This window comes from Penicillium brevicompactum (assembly GCF_028827555.1).
Source record: "Penicillium brevicompactum strain IBT 35665 chromosome Unknown utg000003l_segment0_segment0, whole genome shotgun sequence".
Taxonomy (NCBI): Eukaryota; Fungi; Ascomycota; class Eurotiomycetes; order Eurotiales; family Aspergillaceae; genus Penicillium; species Penicillium brevicompactum.
The window spans coordinates 1,921,982-1,938,920 of record NW_026623206.1 but is presented as its reverse complement, the minus strand read 5'-3'; the positions used below and the strand labels follow the sequence as shown (position 1 = coordinate 1,938,920).

General features: G+C 51.8%; 8 protein-coding genes across 8 annotated transcripts; 6 read left to right on the top strand and 2 right to left on the bottom strand.

The window, feature by feature from the left end:
• Nucleotides 1-643: 643 nt before the first annotated feature.
• Nucleotides 644-2,295, bottom strand: N7506_004613 (putative endosome-associated ubiquitin isopeptidase (AmsH); the record flags this gene model as incomplete). Its single annotated transcript, XM_056953907.1, has 2 exons — nucleotides 644-2,098; nucleotides 2,155-2,295. 2 exons carry the CDS (start codon nucleotides 2,293-2,295, stop codon nucleotides 644-646), a joined length of 1,596 nt encoding a protein of 531 aa, XP_056812796.1.
• A 317-nt stretch (nucleotides 2,296-2,612) lies between these two features.
• N7506_004612 (uncharacterized protein) lies at nucleotides 2,613-4,494 on the top strand (the record flags this gene model as incomplete). The annotated part of the gene is made up of 2 exons (XM_056953906.1): nucleotides 2,613-2,733; nucleotides 2,798-4,494. 2 exons carry the CDS (start codon nucleotides 2,613-2,615, stop codon nucleotides 4,492-4,494), a joined length of 1,818 nt encoding a protein of 605 aa, XP_056812795.1.
• Nucleotides 4,495-5,124: 630 nt separating this feature from the next.
• On the top strand, nucleotides 5,125-6,856 carry N7506_004611 (putative siroheme synthase; the record flags this gene model as incomplete). The annotated part of the gene is made up of 3 exons (XM_056953905.1): nucleotides 5,125-5,446; nucleotides 5,500-6,502; nucleotides 6,529-6,856. 3 exons carry the CDS (start codon nucleotides 5,125-5,127, stop codon nucleotides 6,854-6,856), a joined length of 1,653 nt encoding a protein of 550 aa, XP_056812794.1.
• Nucleotides 6,857-7,145: 289 nt separating this feature from the next.
• N7506_004610 (uncharacterized protein) lies at nucleotides 7,146-8,861 on the top strand (the record flags this gene model as incomplete). The annotated part of the gene is made up of 5 exons (XM_056953904.1): nucleotides 7,146-7,201; nucleotides 7,258-7,339; nucleotides 7,424-7,637; nucleotides 7,980-8,428; nucleotides 8,484-8,861. 5 exons carry the CDS (start codon nucleotides 7,146-7,148, stop codon nucleotides 8,859-8,861), a joined length of 1,179 nt encoding a protein of 392 aa, XP_056812793.1.
• Nucleotides 8,862-9,454: 593 nt separating this feature from the next.
• N7506_004609 (putative ribosomal assembly complex component Ipi3) lies at nucleotides 9,455-11,190 on the bottom strand (the record flags this gene model as incomplete). Its single annotated transcript, XM_056953903.1, has 2 exons — nucleotides 9,455-10,795; nucleotides 10,846-11,190. The coding sequence occupies 2 exons, from the start codon at nucleotides 11,188-11,190 to the stop codon at nucleotides 9,455-9,457; spliced, it is 1,686 nt and encodes a 561-aa protein (XP_056812792.1).
• Nucleotides 11,191-12,520: 1,330 nt separating this feature from the next.
• On the top strand, nucleotides 12,521-12,844 carry N7506_004608 (uncharacterized protein; the record flags this gene model as incomplete). The annotated part of the gene is made up of 1 exon (XM_056953902.1): nucleotides 12,521-12,844. One exon carries the CDS (start codon nucleotides 12,521-12,523, stop codon nucleotides 12,842-12,844), a length of 324 nt encoding a protein of 107 aa, XP_056812791.1.
• Nucleotides 12,845-12,959: 115 nt separating this feature from the next.
• Nucleotides 12,960-14,659, top strand: N7506_004607 (uncharacterized protein; the record flags this gene model as incomplete). Its single annotated transcript, XM_056953901.1, has 2 exons — nucleotides 12,960-13,634; nucleotides 13,682-14,659. 2 exons carry the CDS (start codon nucleotides 12,960-12,962, stop codon nucleotides 14,657-14,659), a joined length of 1,653 nt encoding a protein of 550 aa, XP_056812790.1.
• A 610-nt stretch (nucleotides 14,660-15,269) lies between these two features.
• On the top strand, nucleotides 15,270-16,505 carry N7506_004606 (lipoate synthase; the record flags this gene model as incomplete). Its single annotated transcript, XM_056953900.1, has 1 exon — nucleotides 15,270-16,505. One exon carries the CDS (start codon nucleotides 15,270-15,272, stop codon nucleotides 16,503-16,505), a length of 1,236 nt encoding a protein of 411 aa, XP_056812789.1.
• Nucleotides 16,506-16,939: the final 434 nt, after the last annotated feature.

The following is a 16,939-nucleotide window of genomic DNA, read 5'->3' as shown; positions in this document are numbered from 1 at the left end:
ATGGCATCTCGTTCGATATGTCTGGGTCTGTAATGCGTCTGTAGAGGCCTGATACGACGTGGCTGACCGGGTAGGAGAAGTAGGAGGCAGCGGATTGATAGGAGGGTCGGGTGGGCGTAGGAGATGAGGGGGGAGGGGTTTCTTTTTCTGACGCGGACGACATGCGGTTGATTGAAAGCAGACACTAGCAAAGGGAGTTTGGCCAGCGCCCGTGTACAGAATAGAGAGGTAAAGAGCAGAATGCGGAGGTGAGGTTGAAACCCGCTATCGCTCGCTTATCGGGCGCCAATCCAAAGCAGCCTGCAATGCTTCCACATGAATTACCGGGATCTTCTCTTGATTTGCTGAAGATTACATGTTTAACAGAATTGATATCTTAACTTGCGACCTTGCTCAATGGTCTATATGGAGAATCTTCAAATCTCATAGGGCTGACATCTGAACCAAATTTAAGCATAATCCGCCAAGTCGGACCCGTTGTTTACGCTTCTGCAGGCATATAGGATGGCCACCGCACCGCTCTCAAGTTACTTCTGAACTAAGCCAGATGACATTTCTATTTCATTAACTAGATCCAAACAATGCAGACATGGTATCATAATGAGGTGCTGTCCAACCAGATAAGACTCAATTCCTCAACACATCATGGGCGTAAATCTACCGTTTCAAACTCTAGATCGGTGTGTTCGTAAACATGCCCCGGCGGTCGCAAAGCTCCGGTGTAGATATTTTCTTCCGCGTGTGGATGGAACAAGCCGGTTTGAGTGCAGTTGAGCACTGACTTGAGCCCCGGGGGATCCGTTAATCGGAACACCCCCCAGTCAGGGGTTTTGCTCGGCGCACATACAATGGCGATACTTTCGGGGAGCATGACCTGGTATCCACAGTGCGTGTGAAGGTCCCGTGAGCTCATGAAACAAGTTTGCGTTGGGTGGGTATGAATCCAGCCAAGGGTCATCAGATCTTCAGAGTCGCAGTAATCAAATAGAGCAGACTCGTTTACTGTTTCGCAAGTGTCAGAGGTGGCAGTCTGCTCAGGTATGACTAGCTTGGAGATAAAAAGGGCGTTGGAGACGAGGGTACCGCAGAGGATACCACATGTCTCGAGATTGGCGCGGGTGTTGGCAGAGGCTAAAGACAAGAAGCGCGATCGGAGGTTTCCCGGCAAAAACACCGAGCGTAGTGGGGTGCCATTTTCGAGGTATGCAGAAGGCTTAAAGGTGTAACTTGAGGGGTTGAGATTTGATTCTGCGGTGACCGTTCCTTCTGACGGCAGTACTTTGCCTGGAAGTACTGGAGCAGGCGAAACCTTGGCCGGCAATGATGGTGCGACAGCATCAATGATTGCCTTCCTGGGCTCCATGCGTTCCTTTGGAGGTAGAATCGGCGGTGCGTGACGTTCCACGTTTTTGTCGAGGATGGCGATTTGAGCAGCAGACACCGTGGGTTCCAAGGGCTTTTGACGGGGCACACTTGGATACTTGTATGCACTAGTTGAGGATAGAGCATCGGAAGCCTTGGCGCGCTGCCCGTTGGGATTATCGATGTTTGATCTGATGTTTTGAATGCGTTGGCTCAGATCCAGGTCATTTGTTCGAGTATCCGGTTTCAACTGAGAGTCCCAATCGCCCCATACACCAGCTGCTCGGCGACTTTCCAAATCTTCTGCCGAAGGTCCCAGAGAACCCTTCGAGATCCGCGCAGTGGCTCTGCGATTGAGTTCCGACTGGGCTAACCGCACCGCGAGGTCTCGATTCTCTCCGGCTTCCAAAGGCTCCGCCACGCCCGCAAGGGCAGGGTCGGGGATGACCTCACGCGACTCCTGAACAGGAAATGCCTGGAGAGGTAGTTTCCGAGAATCGCGCTCGCGCATCAACTGGACGTAACGCTCATATCGCTTGTTTATTCGAGGCTTTAGGACCTCGAGTTTGCCGAGGTTTTTCTTGACCTCCTTCTCGGCAGCTATCAAGGCCTTGCGATCTTCGTCGTTCTTCTTGGCATCGGGATGCTGGGAGAGATTAACAAGGACTAATTGGGCATGTCGAAAGAGGATGAAGTAAGCTTGTTCGTCGTGACCTTCCCGTTCGTAGATGTGGGCCTAGCAATTCGATTCAGATTAGTCCGACGTCTCCATTTGAGGAGTATGAAACTTACCTCTCGTAGAAGGGTTGCGGCAGTTCTCAGCCAATACCGCAATGCGACTGAAGAATTGTACTCATAGACCTGTGCAATTCGTGTGATGCTTTCGACGCTCTGTGGGGCAGTACCCCCGGTAGGGATTTTGTTGGAAGCCATAATGTGTCAAGGCAGTTTAGGGCAGATCAAACACCAAGAAGCATAATGGACAGAAGTCCATAAAACCCGGCACCAAGACCAGCTGCAAGAGTGGTTGCATTTAGGCGTTGGTGAAGCTGATGAGGGGGGAAAGTGGCATGGGACGCGGAAGCTCTGCCTCTCTCCGCTCTTAGGCCGCATTGGCCCAAAAAAAAAAAAAAGAAACACAGACTCACTGTTAATCCTGAATGACCAACGAGTCAACATGCTTCATTCAATATTTTAAGCTCTGCGCGACTTGAACAATTGATCTCTGGACCCTGGGTCGGATTGTGAAAATGCCTGCCATGACGCTGCGACAGTCAATGGACCGCTTCCCGGCAGCGAAGGTGCTCAACAAGCACTTTGCAGGGAAATACCTGAGAGGGGTCAGGGAGATAATGGACGAGGAATTATGGGGTAAGCCAATCTGTTTCTACTTCCGCTGGAGTGTCAACAATGTGTTAATGCGCTAGGCTCATAGACGATGTGTTCCAACGACTCAAGCCCTACTTGCGCCAATCTGGCCCCTTGGACATACTCGACCTTTGGCCTGGCTCCGGTGTCAGGTCTTCCAAGGCCAACGAACTTCTCAATCCGCGTCGCCATGTCCTCGTTCGTTCGGACACGAAGCTCGACATAGTTCTCAAGCCACTTGTCAAGAGCAAGCCTTCTTTTAAACTCATGAAGGAGGACATCTATGGAAAGAAAGACTGGCCGGAATTTTTGAAGACCCATTTCCCTGAACAAGACACTACTATCCAGCCGAAGTCGGGTCGAATAGCGAAAAATAATTCGTTACTCGTCCTGGCCAATTTGCCTTCCAATAATTCAAAGAAGAATCATTTCACCCCAGGCCGTTGGTGGATCCATTTTCTGGAAGACTCCATGCGGCAAGCAGGGCTCAACGCATATGGTACTGTTCGAGTTCTTGCCACAATGCCATCGAGCGAGGTTCCAGCGATGCTGCCTCGGGCTGCTATGGAGCGCAGGCGAGGTGGTACGTTGATGGAGGCTTTGAATTTGCATTGCTTCGAGGTCGCCCGCTCGGACGTGTCTGATGCTCATCACACTTGGCGCGGGTGGGACACTACGCAGGCTCACAACATGCAAGTGGCCGAAAGAGCCGCGGCACAGAACATTGTCACTCGACCTCGCAGGGTACCTCCGCCTTTGGAAAAAAGCCCTGACTTCGATGACCGGGATATCCCATACGTGGCCCGGGTGGCTTCACCTACTCTTGCGGAATGGACCAAGGAGCTCGCGGCCGCAGATCTCACGATCGCTTCAGGAGCTAAAGGCCCTGAGTTGAAGAAAGCGACCAAAGAAAGAGCAACCCTCAAGCACAAAATAGTTCAGGAGAAAATTCGCGTTTATACCCGCCACAGCTTGGCTGAGATCCTGCTTAACATTGAGGGAAAGCTCCACCAGCTTTCGCGTGCGGCTGCGAATCCCAAAGAGTCAATCGAATCTCTCAAGGCGCTTGATAAAGAAATCGAGTCTCTCCAATTGTCATACAAGACTTCACTGTCTGAAATCCATTACATGAAATCCAAGCTTCACACTCATATTATTGACGACGACCGTGTGTTACGCGCGTCCCGCGAGATGGGCCATTCGCAACTCTGCTGGGAACGGCGACCGTTCGAACCACTTCACCTTCACGAGGATGAGATCTGGCCTCGTGGAGATCCGACTTCAGTTCTGTACTACGAGCCCAATGAAACCCCTCCCATCCTACAAAAGATCTGTCACCTACCGGCTGAAAAGCAAAGACAGGTAATTGCTCGCTTTGACACTCTGATCTCATCTCTCACACAAGGAGCCATGTCAGTCGAGGAGCTCAAAAACTTGATGATTCCACACTGGTCGACAAATGAGCTGGTCAAGGCCATTCCATCCCTCGCCACCTTCTCCAACAAGCGACTGAAGCCTGACCACGGGCCTCTACCCCTGGACGATCCAGCTGCTGATCCAGTGAGCAGCTATCAGGAAAATCTGGACTATGATCTGAGTGCGGTTCGAATGCACATCATTTCTGCGGAGACCTTCATGGACCTTGCCCTTTTATACGAGAGCGTCCCGGACAAGCTTACTATTCCGGCGTTCTGTCGACTCATCGGTGGGACACTCACAGCCTCGCAGCTTGTGTCGGAAGTCGCGTTCAGAAAGAAAAATTAAACCCACGATATGGAGAAGGGTCTTTGTGAGCAACCTCAAGCGGGGAAATCTCCGGGTTGTTCATCTCATGTATAATATATGTATATCAACTCTGTAATATATGAAGCACATATCTCAAGCATATCTGAGATACAAAACTAGACAATTCATACACTACAAAGTATTCCGTATAGATCTATAGAAGGTTGCCCGCGAGAAGAGTATTATGTAAGGCTGTCGATGCCACTCTAAGTGGACCCCGATGGCGTGCTTTGGAGTATAGGAAAAAAAATATCGTGAGTCAAGTCGAACCCTTCGATTTATAAGATTGACATCCAATTCTTTCTCTGCTGAAAATACTAGGAGGATATTCGGATTCTACCTTGTCACTAATCCACGAACTACACACTCTCCAAGGCTTGGTGGAGTATATCCCCCAGGGTTCTTATCCTTATCTCCAACACCAATCGTGACAGCCCTTTTACTCAGACTTACTTTCTCCGCGGAACTTGGTGATACCAATTGGACAATTAGTTCTGCGCATACAGCCATTTGGATTATACAAGGCGGGAGTTCCCCTCTCCAGGCCTGGTCCTGATTTCCAATTTTCCGAAAACGTCTCTCTCCGAACAGTGGCGGGGCTCGATTACAATGAAGGACGCCAGCAATCCCACCTTCCCCGCGCCTTTGATGGCAGCGTGGAACACAGATTCTCAAGTTCACCTAATTGTCGGCTCCAATTCTCTTGCCGGCGCGCGATGTGCGAAAAGTATCGAGGTCGGCGCAAAGCCCATTATCCTTGCGCCGGAAACCGCGGACATGCATTTTACCCTTTCTGAGCACATTGCGCGCGGCTCTGCCCAGTGGGTCAGCCATGAATTTCAAGATGCGGACTTGACCACGCTGGGTAGAGAGGAAGTGGACCATGTGGTGGACTTGGTGTTTGTCACATTGGGTGCCAGCAACCCACTGAGTACGTGCAGTTCAAGTGGTTTCGATAACACTGTCACTAACAAAACCATATAGGCGCGCATATCTCGAAGCTCTGCAAGCGACTCAGAATCCCGGTCAATGTGTCGGATGCCCCCGAGCTCTGCTCCTTCACTCTCCTCTCCACCTACTCGGATGGCCCTCTACACATAGGTATCACAACGTCCGGCCGAGGATGCAAGCTTGCTTCCCGTTTGCGCCGAGAGATTGGCGCATTCTTACCGCAAAACCTCGGAAGTGCCATTGACAGACTTGGTTCTGTACGGAGGCGGTTATGGGAAGAAGATGAAGCGGCTGGTTCAGGCGAGGTCGCATTCGACGCAGAGGACGACGACACAACGGGCCAGAAGCACACCTTCAACAACCTCGTCACAGAAGGCGATGCCGCCGCCGCGAAGACAAGGAGAGTGCGCTGGTTATCCCAGATCTGTGAATACTGGCCTCTTCGAAAACTTGTGTCTATCACCGATGCGGACATCGAAACAATTCTCAATGCCTACACCGCAAGCAATACCCCTGTGGCCAACACAAACGGCATCGAAACAGTCTCCAAGAAGGGCAAGATTGTGCTCGCAGGTTCTGGCCCCGGTCACCCAGATCTCCTCACTCGCGCCACTTACCACGCAATTCACAACGCCGACCTCATCCTCGCAGACAAACTTGTCCCCGCCCCGGTTCTTGATCTCATTCCCCGCCGCACAGAAGTCCACATCGCCCGCAAATTCCCCGGAAACGCAGATCAGGCACAGGAGGAATTCCTCCAAATGGGTCTTGCGGCCCTCAAACAAGGCCGCCAAGTCTTGCGACTCAAACAAGGCGATCCATACCTCTACGGACGCGGCGCCGAAGAGTTCGAGTTCTTCCGCAATGAGGGCTACTCCCCAGTGGTGCTACCGGGCATCACCAGCGCGATGAGCGCGTCCCTTTTCGCCGACATCCCCGCGACCCACCGTGGTGTCTCCGACCAAGTCCTCATCTGCACCGGTACCGGCAGAAAGGGCGCTGCCCCGAACCCCCTACCTACGTCCCCACCCAAACGGTCGTCTTCCTCATGGCCCTGCACAGACTCTCCGCCCTGATCGATTCCCTCACCTCTTTCCCTGAAGGTGGTGAGCAATCCCGTGCTCTGTGGCCCAAGGAAACACCCTGCGCGATCGTTGAGCGCGCTTCGTGTCCTGACCAGCGAGTTATCCGTTCGACTTTGGAACATGTCTGTCTTGCCTTTGAAGAGGCGGGATCCCGACCACCTGGTTTACTCGTTGTTGGAGCTAGCTGTCATGTTTTGCATAATCCCCAGGGCCAGAAGTGGGCGATTGAGGAAGGATTCCATGCCTTGGATGGATTGCATGGTGAATTGGAGGTGGTTGCCGACTTGGCGGAAGAGAAGGCGTGATTTATCACATTTTTTTGGATTTTAAGCGATCGGATTTGCATGGAAGTGTATATAAAGCATTACAATACCCCTAGAAACGAGATATGCATGATCATTGAGATTTTTCCGAGAGTGTTTGTAAAATTTTAATGATGTTAGAGAGTGGGTTGACTTTACTTTGTACTCGGATTGGTGGGGGATTTCCTATTGTTTCCAAAGTGGACAGGCACCGGTGCGGCTGTGATATATTTTTGTGGACCCGGGCTGATCACTCCATCTTCAACTCTTGACATTCAGACACCCATCAACCATGTCGTCTGCACCAAAGAAGACAACCTACTTCTCAAATGGGGAGCTCCTTGAGACGTGAATATCTCCAGGCCGACCTCAACCTCAAGTACACGACCGCTAATCGTCAACAGCCCCCCGGTGACCGTGCGGCTCAGCCGCTTCATCGAAAGCATCTACTTCTTCTTCGGCCTGTACTTCACCAGCCTGTTCGCAGTAAGTAATTCCTCCGATCCAGCAACCGAGTCCTTAATACGGGTCGCACGACACTTTCTACCGAATGAATCTGACAGCTTCCAGCTCGACTCCTACGCGGCCGCCCAGAACTCCTCCTTCAACGTCAAGAAAAGCGGAAACCAGTATAACACTCGCTCCCGCTGGGGAGGTTCATCATCTTACGGAGGAGGCGGCGGTGGTGGTGACGGTCCGGGATCTGGTCCGCGACGCGTGGGTCGCATCGACGATATCCGCGGGGCTACAAGCTCCAGCGAGCCTCGGTGCGGCGGCGGTTGCGGTTAACATAGTGGAAGGAAGTGCTTTGCTCGCATGCTGTGTACGTTGAAACAAATTGCACAGCAGGGATATCATTTAGGTTATATGGAACCGTTGACTTCCTGTTACTCGTCATATGCAATGCACGCATCCTCAGACCTAAATGCTTATAAGTAGCCTACATACTCCGCAGACACAATTCCAATATTCTCCGCACAGAGTACCAGCAGACAGAGTCCACTAGCCGCGCGCCACACCGTGTCAACATGACATCTGCGCCACGTCACATCCCCCTCTACTTGGCAAGAGGGGAAAAAGTGCAACAATAACACAACCCCAATTTCGGTGACTTCTGACTTCTCAGGGGACAAGCAACCCGGGTCCATGTACACCATGAGTGAAGGTCCAGCCACAGACGCCGAATGGGCGGAGAAGATTGCTCAGATGAAAGAGCATCTTCCTAAACGAATGCTCTCTCAACCTCCCATCCCACTCGCCGTGTACAGGACAATCGACCACACACTTCTGACGACACCAGTCACCGAGGCCCAAATCGACAAGCTCTGCCAGGAAGGCCGTGATTTCGACTTCGCCACCGTCTGCGTCCGTCTCGAAAATGTTGAGCGTGCAGTTGCGAACCTCAAGGGAAGTACCACGGGTGTTGCGTGTGTAGTTGCGTTTCCCGAAGGCACACACGAGACCGCCGAGAAAGTCCGCGAGGCGAAAGAGGCTGTTTCGAAGGGTGCTACGGAGCTGGATATGGTTATTCATTATCGTCTCTTGAAGGAGGGTCGATATACCGAGGTCTATCAGGTACGGTTCTGGCGTTGGTCAATTGGACTGGATTGTACTTGGCTAATACGAGTAGGATATTGTTGCTGTGCGCAAAGCGGCGGGACCACCCATCGTGCTTAAGACTATCATTGAGGCGTCTGTGCTGGATGAAGATGAGCTTGTGGATGCTACGATTGTATCATGCATCGCGGGTGCGGATTACGTCAAGACCAGTACTGGGTGGGAAGGCGGTGCGTCCACGCAGCATGTTCTTCAGATGAGAATCGCGGCAGACTTGTGCTCAAGAAATACGAAGATCAAGGCGAGTGGAGGTCTGCGGACTGCGGAGGATGTGGTGAAAATGCTTAAAGCGGGTGCGCATCGGATCGGCACTAGTAATGGGGTGAAGATCATGAATGAGATTGATGAGGGGGAGATTTTGGAGCAGGGTGCTAGTCATGCTGTTTCCTAGCGCACTGTCTGTCCTTGCGATTGCATGAGATTATCTAGGGTTTGTGTCTGCGAGTTGGACGATTCCGGGGATGGCCTGGAACATGACCTCGGGAGCATGGGGGTTTAATGAAGAAGGTCACCTTTCAAGGTTTAATTGTGTGCCGGTGAAAGTAGATTTGCAAGGACTGTCCAGGTGTTGACCTCGGGATTAGGGTAGTTCTGTGCCTTGGACAAGGAAAAAGGTTATGTTGAAACAATTATATTGATCCTTGCGCTTCGGAGGCCCTGCGTTGCCCCTTTGGGGTTGCCTCGCGAACACACTGGCCCTGCGGATAATCAACCCTCAATGATCGTTTTACCCCGTGTGCCCTTGTTGCCCAGGAAAGGATGAAAGAACTAATCTGATGGGAAAACCTATATGATCTCTAGAAAGAGTGATTGTCTGCGTTTCTTGAAATAAGCACCAATTACTCCGTAATCTGCAGTAGTGTGGTGTATAAAAAAACCAAGTTCCACAGTGAACGTGGAAGGAAAATCTTATTATTTGCCCAAAGCCCAAAGGATATATACGTGGTACTAATCCAAACCTGCGCCAATCCCATGCAAACTTTTTTAATCACTCTGATCCGAGTCACTGGCCTCAGCGTCAACGTCCATCTTTTGAACAGCCGCATCTCCACTCTGACCCTTTTTCTCGGCCGCAAGCCAAACTTCCCTTTTCTTGGTCTCGTGCTCCTGCTTCCTTGCTCGCCTAAGGACCTTCGCCTTGCGAGCGGCCTCCTGCTTTTCATGGAGCTCATTGATGTAATCCTGCAGATTAGCAAGGTCTGAGCGCAGCTGTACGACCTCATCGTCTGCATTGTGACGGGCGGTCTCATTGACCGCGACCTTCTTCTTGAGCACAGACACCTCATTCTCTAACTCGGTAACTTGTGCTTGCGACTGGCGCGAGTCCTGAGCGGGAGCGGCTTGGGGCTTGGCTGCACCGGCGCGCACTTCAGTGCCAGGCTGCCCGAATGAAGCTAGCTCTGCGAGACCCTCGTCGATCATGGAGTCGGGGAAAGAGGCGTGGGTGAGAGCTTGGGAGAATTGGGTGGGGGTGCGGGTGGAGTTGGGTGCGATGATCTGGGTGTGGAACATGTACTCTGCAGGCACGGCGCCGGGGAGTTGAGAAGATAGGCCATTATCAAGGCGCGGCTTGACTACGGCGTGGGCCTTTCTCTGGAGGTCGGAAGATGGGTGGGGGATGCCAGCTGGAGGGAGCATCACTAGGTTCGTGATTGGGTGCGTGTAGTCGGCCACAGCGGCGATGTATTTCCGTCGCGCAACGTTCCATGATAGGACCTTGCCATTCGCATGGCCTGAGAGTAACGTGGTACCGTCGTATGTAAGGGAGAGGGTGTTCGCCGATCCTGATTCGGCGGACGGAGGGAGCCAACGATCCTCGGTGGAGACCTGTACTGGGGTCGATTGCACTGAGGGGTCGTGGAGGGGGTGCTGGACGGAGTGGCCTCGGTAGAAGTCTACCGATTGCACACTGCCATCTTCATATCCAACGTAGAAAGCGCGGTCCACTGGATCCAGAGTCACAGATGTCGCGGAGAATGGGAGGAGGAAGGTTCTCAATGCGCGACCAGTGTGGTAGTCCCAAGCGATCGCAGTGTTGTCCTTCGCCGTTGACACGACAATGTTGTTGCGGCCATTGCTGTGTCCGACAGCCAGAGAAGTGATTGCTGCTCGGTGGTTGGAGAAGGTTCGGAGAGGTGAGTTCGTAGGCTGACGAGTCGCGCTCAGAGCGGGCTTCGAGAAGGAAAGAATACCAGGCAAAGACCAAACGTGTACACTGGCATCAGCAGAACCGGACAGGATGAAGTTGGAGGTGGGATCAATGACGAGCGAGGTCACTGGTTGCAAGTGGGAGGCTGTGGTGGCTACCTGACGTCCTGTGCATGTCTTGAAAGCTGTCAGATGGGCACCCAGAAAATAAAATTGTATCAACATACCTCCCAGAGGATCAAACGTCCACCCTCGGTACCCAAAACTAGAATATCACCATACTTCCCGCCCGCAACGGCGATGCTGCGGATCCGTTCCGGGAATGGGACAATTCCTTCCTGATTTCCCTTCTCTCTGCTATACACATGCAAGACGGCCTTATCTGCTTGGGCCGTAAAAATATGCGAGGGGGTGATGGCCAGACAATTGGTTGTGGTAGAGCTCTTCTTGAAAGTCGATCGCAGGATTGACGAAGGCTGCAATTCGTGAATGCAGATCCCTACATCTCTGAGCGAGGCTGTCGGAGATTTGTTAGATGACAGCGTCGACGCCACAAATGATTCGGAAAGCATGAGGAATGAGGCTATCGAAGTATAGCGTGTGGTGGTCGAGGGACATTCCAAGCTTTTTTTTTCTTAATCTTGATAAGGTGTTTGCAATGTTTGCAGTGTTTGGACCGGGGAAGTCACTCCAACGACACGGGCTCAATGTGAGCTGTCGTGAGATGCTGACCTATTATGCTTTTGGCTAATGCAGTGGATTAAAGTGTTCTAAGTTTACTTTTGTCCCGGTTTCAACTTCTATCAAATAATTGTCTGGTGTTTGAGATTCTATATTAACTTGGCTTGAAGGTCTTGGACCTGTCATCCCCGAGCGCTAGTTCAGCTTTGGCGATCAGCGATCAGCAGTATGAGCTATCAACTCTTCGGAACATATTCTGTTTCTCGCTTCATTTCCTTCAGGCGCGCTGGCCGGTGGCAATGCACGCCATGGTCAAGCATTTATATCCAAACCTCCACAGATTATGCTAATATGACAATGCCACTCGGTATGGGGCCAGCTGGATGCAAGGGATCGCGGAAGGGGTGCATTGCTGTTGCGACGAGACAAGGTCCAATGAAGGTCCAATGAAGACCCGCTTTAATACACCCTCAGGCTGATCCTACTGCCCTGCCCAAGGGTCTGATTCGTCGCGGGAACCCTTCTCCTCTCATGCATCCAATTTGTCTCATTCCTAGTCCCACCCACACTTGGCTATGACGAGACGAGACGCCCGATGGGGACCCTTCCACGTTGACGGGCTGCTGCAGGCTACAGATCGAGATCTGGAGCCAATGGCCTGCCGTCATCCTGGTTTCTCATATTCCTTGGAATGCAAGGATGACGCGACCTCATTCTCCCTATTGTTGCTGCGGCCCCGTGCCTAGACGACCGGGTGTTCGTGCTAGACGACCCTCTTCCTGAAGGGGGAATCCTGCTGAACATTTTCGGGGTTCCTCATGGCAGGGTTCGGTTCCTGTCAAGGGATGTCCACTTGAGCCTGACCCTATCCACTCTGAAATTAGCTGACTAGCGCCACTCTCGCTGTATAAGGACATATCGAGCCCCTGCATGGACGAAGGTCCCTTTGTTTTGACTTCAACAATAAACAACCACCTAGATCTCATCTAGGTCATACTTGTGCGACAACATTGCTTTTTTTTTTTCCATCTGCCAACTTCATTGACTAGTCACTCCAGCCGGGTGACCCTTGTCCAGCATGGACTGCGGTGTCACAGATATGCCTAATCGTGCTCACTTTCCGGCCCGTATTCAAACTCATTTCAGGAACCAAGACTCATATTCTTCCTGTTTGAGCCACGAGACGGTGCCAATGGCCGACCCAATTCCCTCGCCTCGTCGATGGTCTCCCACCTATCAACCGCGAAGGCGCAGCAAACAAGTGCCATCGTTATCTTTTGTACCATCGCCAGTTGTGCCTCGAATAGAGTCGCAGGATTTTTCCAATTCACTGCCAAGGAGACCGGTAGGTCGGTCACCCGCATGCATGTCGCCATTTCGCTCTGTCCGAAGAATGAAAGAACCCTTTCAGCTGAGGTTGCCAACATCGCCAGCATCAATGGACGCACCGACACCGAACTTTCCAGAAAAGCCAGCAAGATCACCAAGGCCACGAGGCGGGCATTCCCTGAGGACGTGGCGCTCCGACCAGAATCTGAAGGTTGATATTGGAGGTCTTGGACTGCTTCCAAGCCCGCCCATGACAGAATCACGACCTTCGAGTGCAGGTCCAGAATCGTCTTACTTCAAATTTGAAATTTCCGAACCAAGATCTGCAACTATGGAACCAAGTCAGCGATGGGTGGGCGAGCTCAACGAGGATATCAGCGAAGACCTCAACGAAGACTTGGAGCTCAATTTAGACACCGATATGAGTGAATACTCTGAGCCCAGTACCACAGACAAGCCAGAACACAACGAGGAGCCTGTGGTTGGAGAGACGGAGTCAAACGAGCCCAGCGAGGAGGATCTAACTCCAACGGCACCAGAATCGGATGTCGACGAAAAGCTTAAATACCAAGCCTATTACCCTCCGGATTGGAAGAATCAACCTCGCACTGATGTCATGAATGTACATGAGGCACACTCTGAACTCCTGCGCCACTGCGAGTCCGACAGCGAACAAAGTTCACCAGCGCCAGAATCCGATGCTCTTCACCCCCCGTCAATCAAATCACCGAAGTCACCTCACAGCAATCTGGGGCTACCACCTGGAAGCTCACCAAGGCCCCAAAGATCACGAACTGCCACGGTTTCCAGCGAAGCGAGCTGGGTTCCTAGCAATTTCTCGTATTGCGAGCGATGGCTGCAGTGTGTCCCGACAGACGGGGTGAACGAGGAAAGCAGCCCCATGAAGGAATTCAACAACCGCCGCAAATTCCAGATTGTCGAGAATGACCCTCCAATGCCCAAACTTGACATTATTCCGGGAGCAAAAGCTCTTGAGGAGCCTGTGGTAAGTTCTCACTATATACTCTCACCGTGCTATGCTAATTTAACTAGCGCTTCGTCGTCGCCAGTAAGACGAAACCAAAGCTCGTCGATATTGCTCGACAATCACCAGCCTCGGTAGCATTACCACCACCGCCGTCTCTTCTTCCACAAACCGTCCCAACAACACCCGACCAACGCCAGGAAGAGGTCTCTGCGTTCAGCCCGGATACCCCGTTAGACATGTCTGACAGTGGGTATGGGACCCGGGACTCTAGTTATTCATTCGATAGCTACGATGATGGCAAACCCGATGATGACGATGCATACACGGATCCCGGGTCACTGACCTCATCCGATAGTGTTGGTTCAACAGTAGTCTGCGAGAGGCCTGAATCCGCGCAGGGAGAGCGCGAACTGCAGCAACTCGAAATACGCTCTGGCAGCGTAAGCCCGAAAGCCGCATCACCAGCACCACCTCCATCACCGGGGCGGAGCTCGAACAAGTCCGAAAAACAGGATGAAAAACCACAACTGTGGCCCCAAGACTGGAACTTGGATGACCATGAGTGGACTCTAGATGAGCTGGATCATTCTGTCAAAGACTTTCCTCGCAACATGCTCCGCCTTACCTCGCCAGTAATATTGTTCCTTCGCAAAAGCGATGAGGAACCGTTCATCAAACCCTTCCGAACTATCTTCCCCGACGTTTCTGAAAATCTCCTTGATTGTCTCTGCGCTGCCCTTCTTGCTCGAAACTATCTCCTTTCACTATCAGCCAAACACCGCAACAAACCATCTGTTTCTACACGCAATGACTACATTGCAGACTCCGTTCCTACAAAAGCATACAGCACCCTAGGTATTCAAATACCCTCAGCATCAACAACGAAGCCCAAAGACCGTGTCTTTGCCGCTCGAAGTGTCGAGCTCCGACCGCACCTTGAGCGAATCGTGGATAATCTCCTGTTTGCCATTTGCGGACGCTCTGACCCTACACTAAAAGCCGCCGTCGAAGTTCTTGCACAAGTTCTTGAAACGAAGGCCTAATCGACCTTCCCTACTCACACTTTCACTCAGCACAGTTTTTCTATCACCATCCTCTTGGACACTCCCTCAATATTTCTTTGCATCTATGAACATCTCCCACATTCTAATTGTATCACTTACTGACTCTTTCCTTGCCTCTTCCAAGTCTCCCCACTTTCCCTCTCTTCCATGACCCAAATTACCTGTTACCATACGACATACTCTCCTACCTTGGTCTTGCATTTGATACAAAACACCATTATTCCTGCTGGCAAGATCTTTCGCCAACATCTGTCTCATTCGTCATTCCTGTTTTGCCCGTATACACTCATTGGCTCTTGTTCTCTGACATTTTCTTTGCTTTATTGAATACCCTTGCATTGCGTTTGGTGCCGGACTTGGGACTTCACTCGTTCTAAATTTTATCAACAAGATCATTCAAATATCCTAGTTTCTACAATAATAATAATGCCCTCAGCCAGACTCGCTTGCCTATCGTAGCCGTGGATCGATAATTTGTAGAGTTTCCCGCTCCGAGAGGCGAACGTGACTAATCATAGTTTCCCGGCCGGCGAACCTAAGAACAAACTCCATGCCGACCTTCTACCTTCGTCACAGCAATTCACACACCATGGCTGCTCCAACTAGAACTCTACGACACTTGTCGTCTCTTAGAAACACAGCTTGCCCTGCTTCAGCGGCAATTGCCCCTCGCCGCACCTATGCTACAACAGATTCCTCGTCCGCCACCAACACCCCAACCACACGGCGGAAAGCGACAACCTTCAAGGATAAGCTGAACGCCGGACCTTCATTCTCAGATTTCGTCTCTGGAGGCGGCGAACCACCCCTCGATCCCTCCGAAGCCTACGCTCTCAAGACTGCCCTCGCCGGACCCGCCGGCCGCAAGAAGGAAATTACTCGCCTGCCCGAGTGGTTGAAGACGCCCATTCCAGACTCCAAGAACTACCAGCGCTTAAAGAAGGATTTGAGAGGTCTTAACCTGCACACCGTCTGTGAGGAGGCTCGATGCCCCAACATCTCCGACTGCTGGGGCGGTAGCGACAAGTCCTCCGCGACTGCGACCATCATGCTGATGGGTGATACCTGTACCCGAGGATGCCGTTTCTGCAGTGTCAAGACGTCTCGCGCGCCCCCACCCCTCGATCCCCACGAACCGGAGAACACCGCCGAGGCTATCTCCCGCTGGAGCTTGGGATACGTCGTTCTGACAAGTGTGGACCGTGATGATCTTGTCGATGGCGGTGCCCGCCACTTCGCTGAAACCGTTATCAAGATTAAGCAGAAGAAGCCCAGCATGTTGGTCGAGTGTTTGACAGGTGATTACCGCGGTGACCTGGAGATGGCAGCGTTGGTTGCGCGATCCGGACTAGATGTGTATGCGCACAACGTTGAGACCGTTGAGGAGCTCACACCGTTTGTTCGTGATCGTCGTGCCACCTTCCAGCAGTCGATCCGTGTGCTCGATGCCGCCAAGAAGGCTAGCCCTGATCTTATTACCAAAACTTCGCTCATGCTTGGTCTTGGTGAGACCGACGAGCAGCTTTGGGATGCTCTGCGCCAGCTTCGCGCTGTCAATGTCGATGTCGTGACCTTCGGCCAGTACATGCGTCCCACTAAGCGCCATATGGCTGTCCACGAATACGTCACTCCTGATCGCTTCGAGCTGTGGCGCCAGCGCGCCCTTGACATGGGCTTCTTGTACTGTGCTTCCGGTCCTCTGGTTCGCAGCAGTTACAAGGCTGGTGAAGCCTTCATTGAGAATGTTCTCAAGAAGCGTCGCTCTGCTGGCCCCACCGAACCTGCTGAGAAGACTACTGCTACTGCCGAGGAGGCTACTCAGTGATCTGAAGAAAATCGTCTCCAGCACCTACCTTCCTACCTCCCTGCGTTCCTGTTTCCACACTTTCGTGCTTATATTATTGGAGTTACTTTGCATATTAGGGTTCTTGGTATGGGGTTCATATAGGGGTCGTTTGCCATTTCAACATTTCAACAGGATTTGTTCTTTGTATCATCATTAAAACCTACAATCCTGTCTACTATAATCAAAGCTAGACTACAAATCAACTTGTTACAGCTTCATCAATCATAGACCAATCTTTGTTCATGCCACACCCCGCAATTAGCCAGAACTGTCTCGCAATGTCATCTCAATTCATCCAAACGGCATTTAGTAAGTCTCGAAACTTTGATCCTACGATCATAGAGCGTGCTTGGCCCATCCAGCTCAATTCAAGTCATATAACCACGATACAATCCATGCGTTCTACGCTGCAA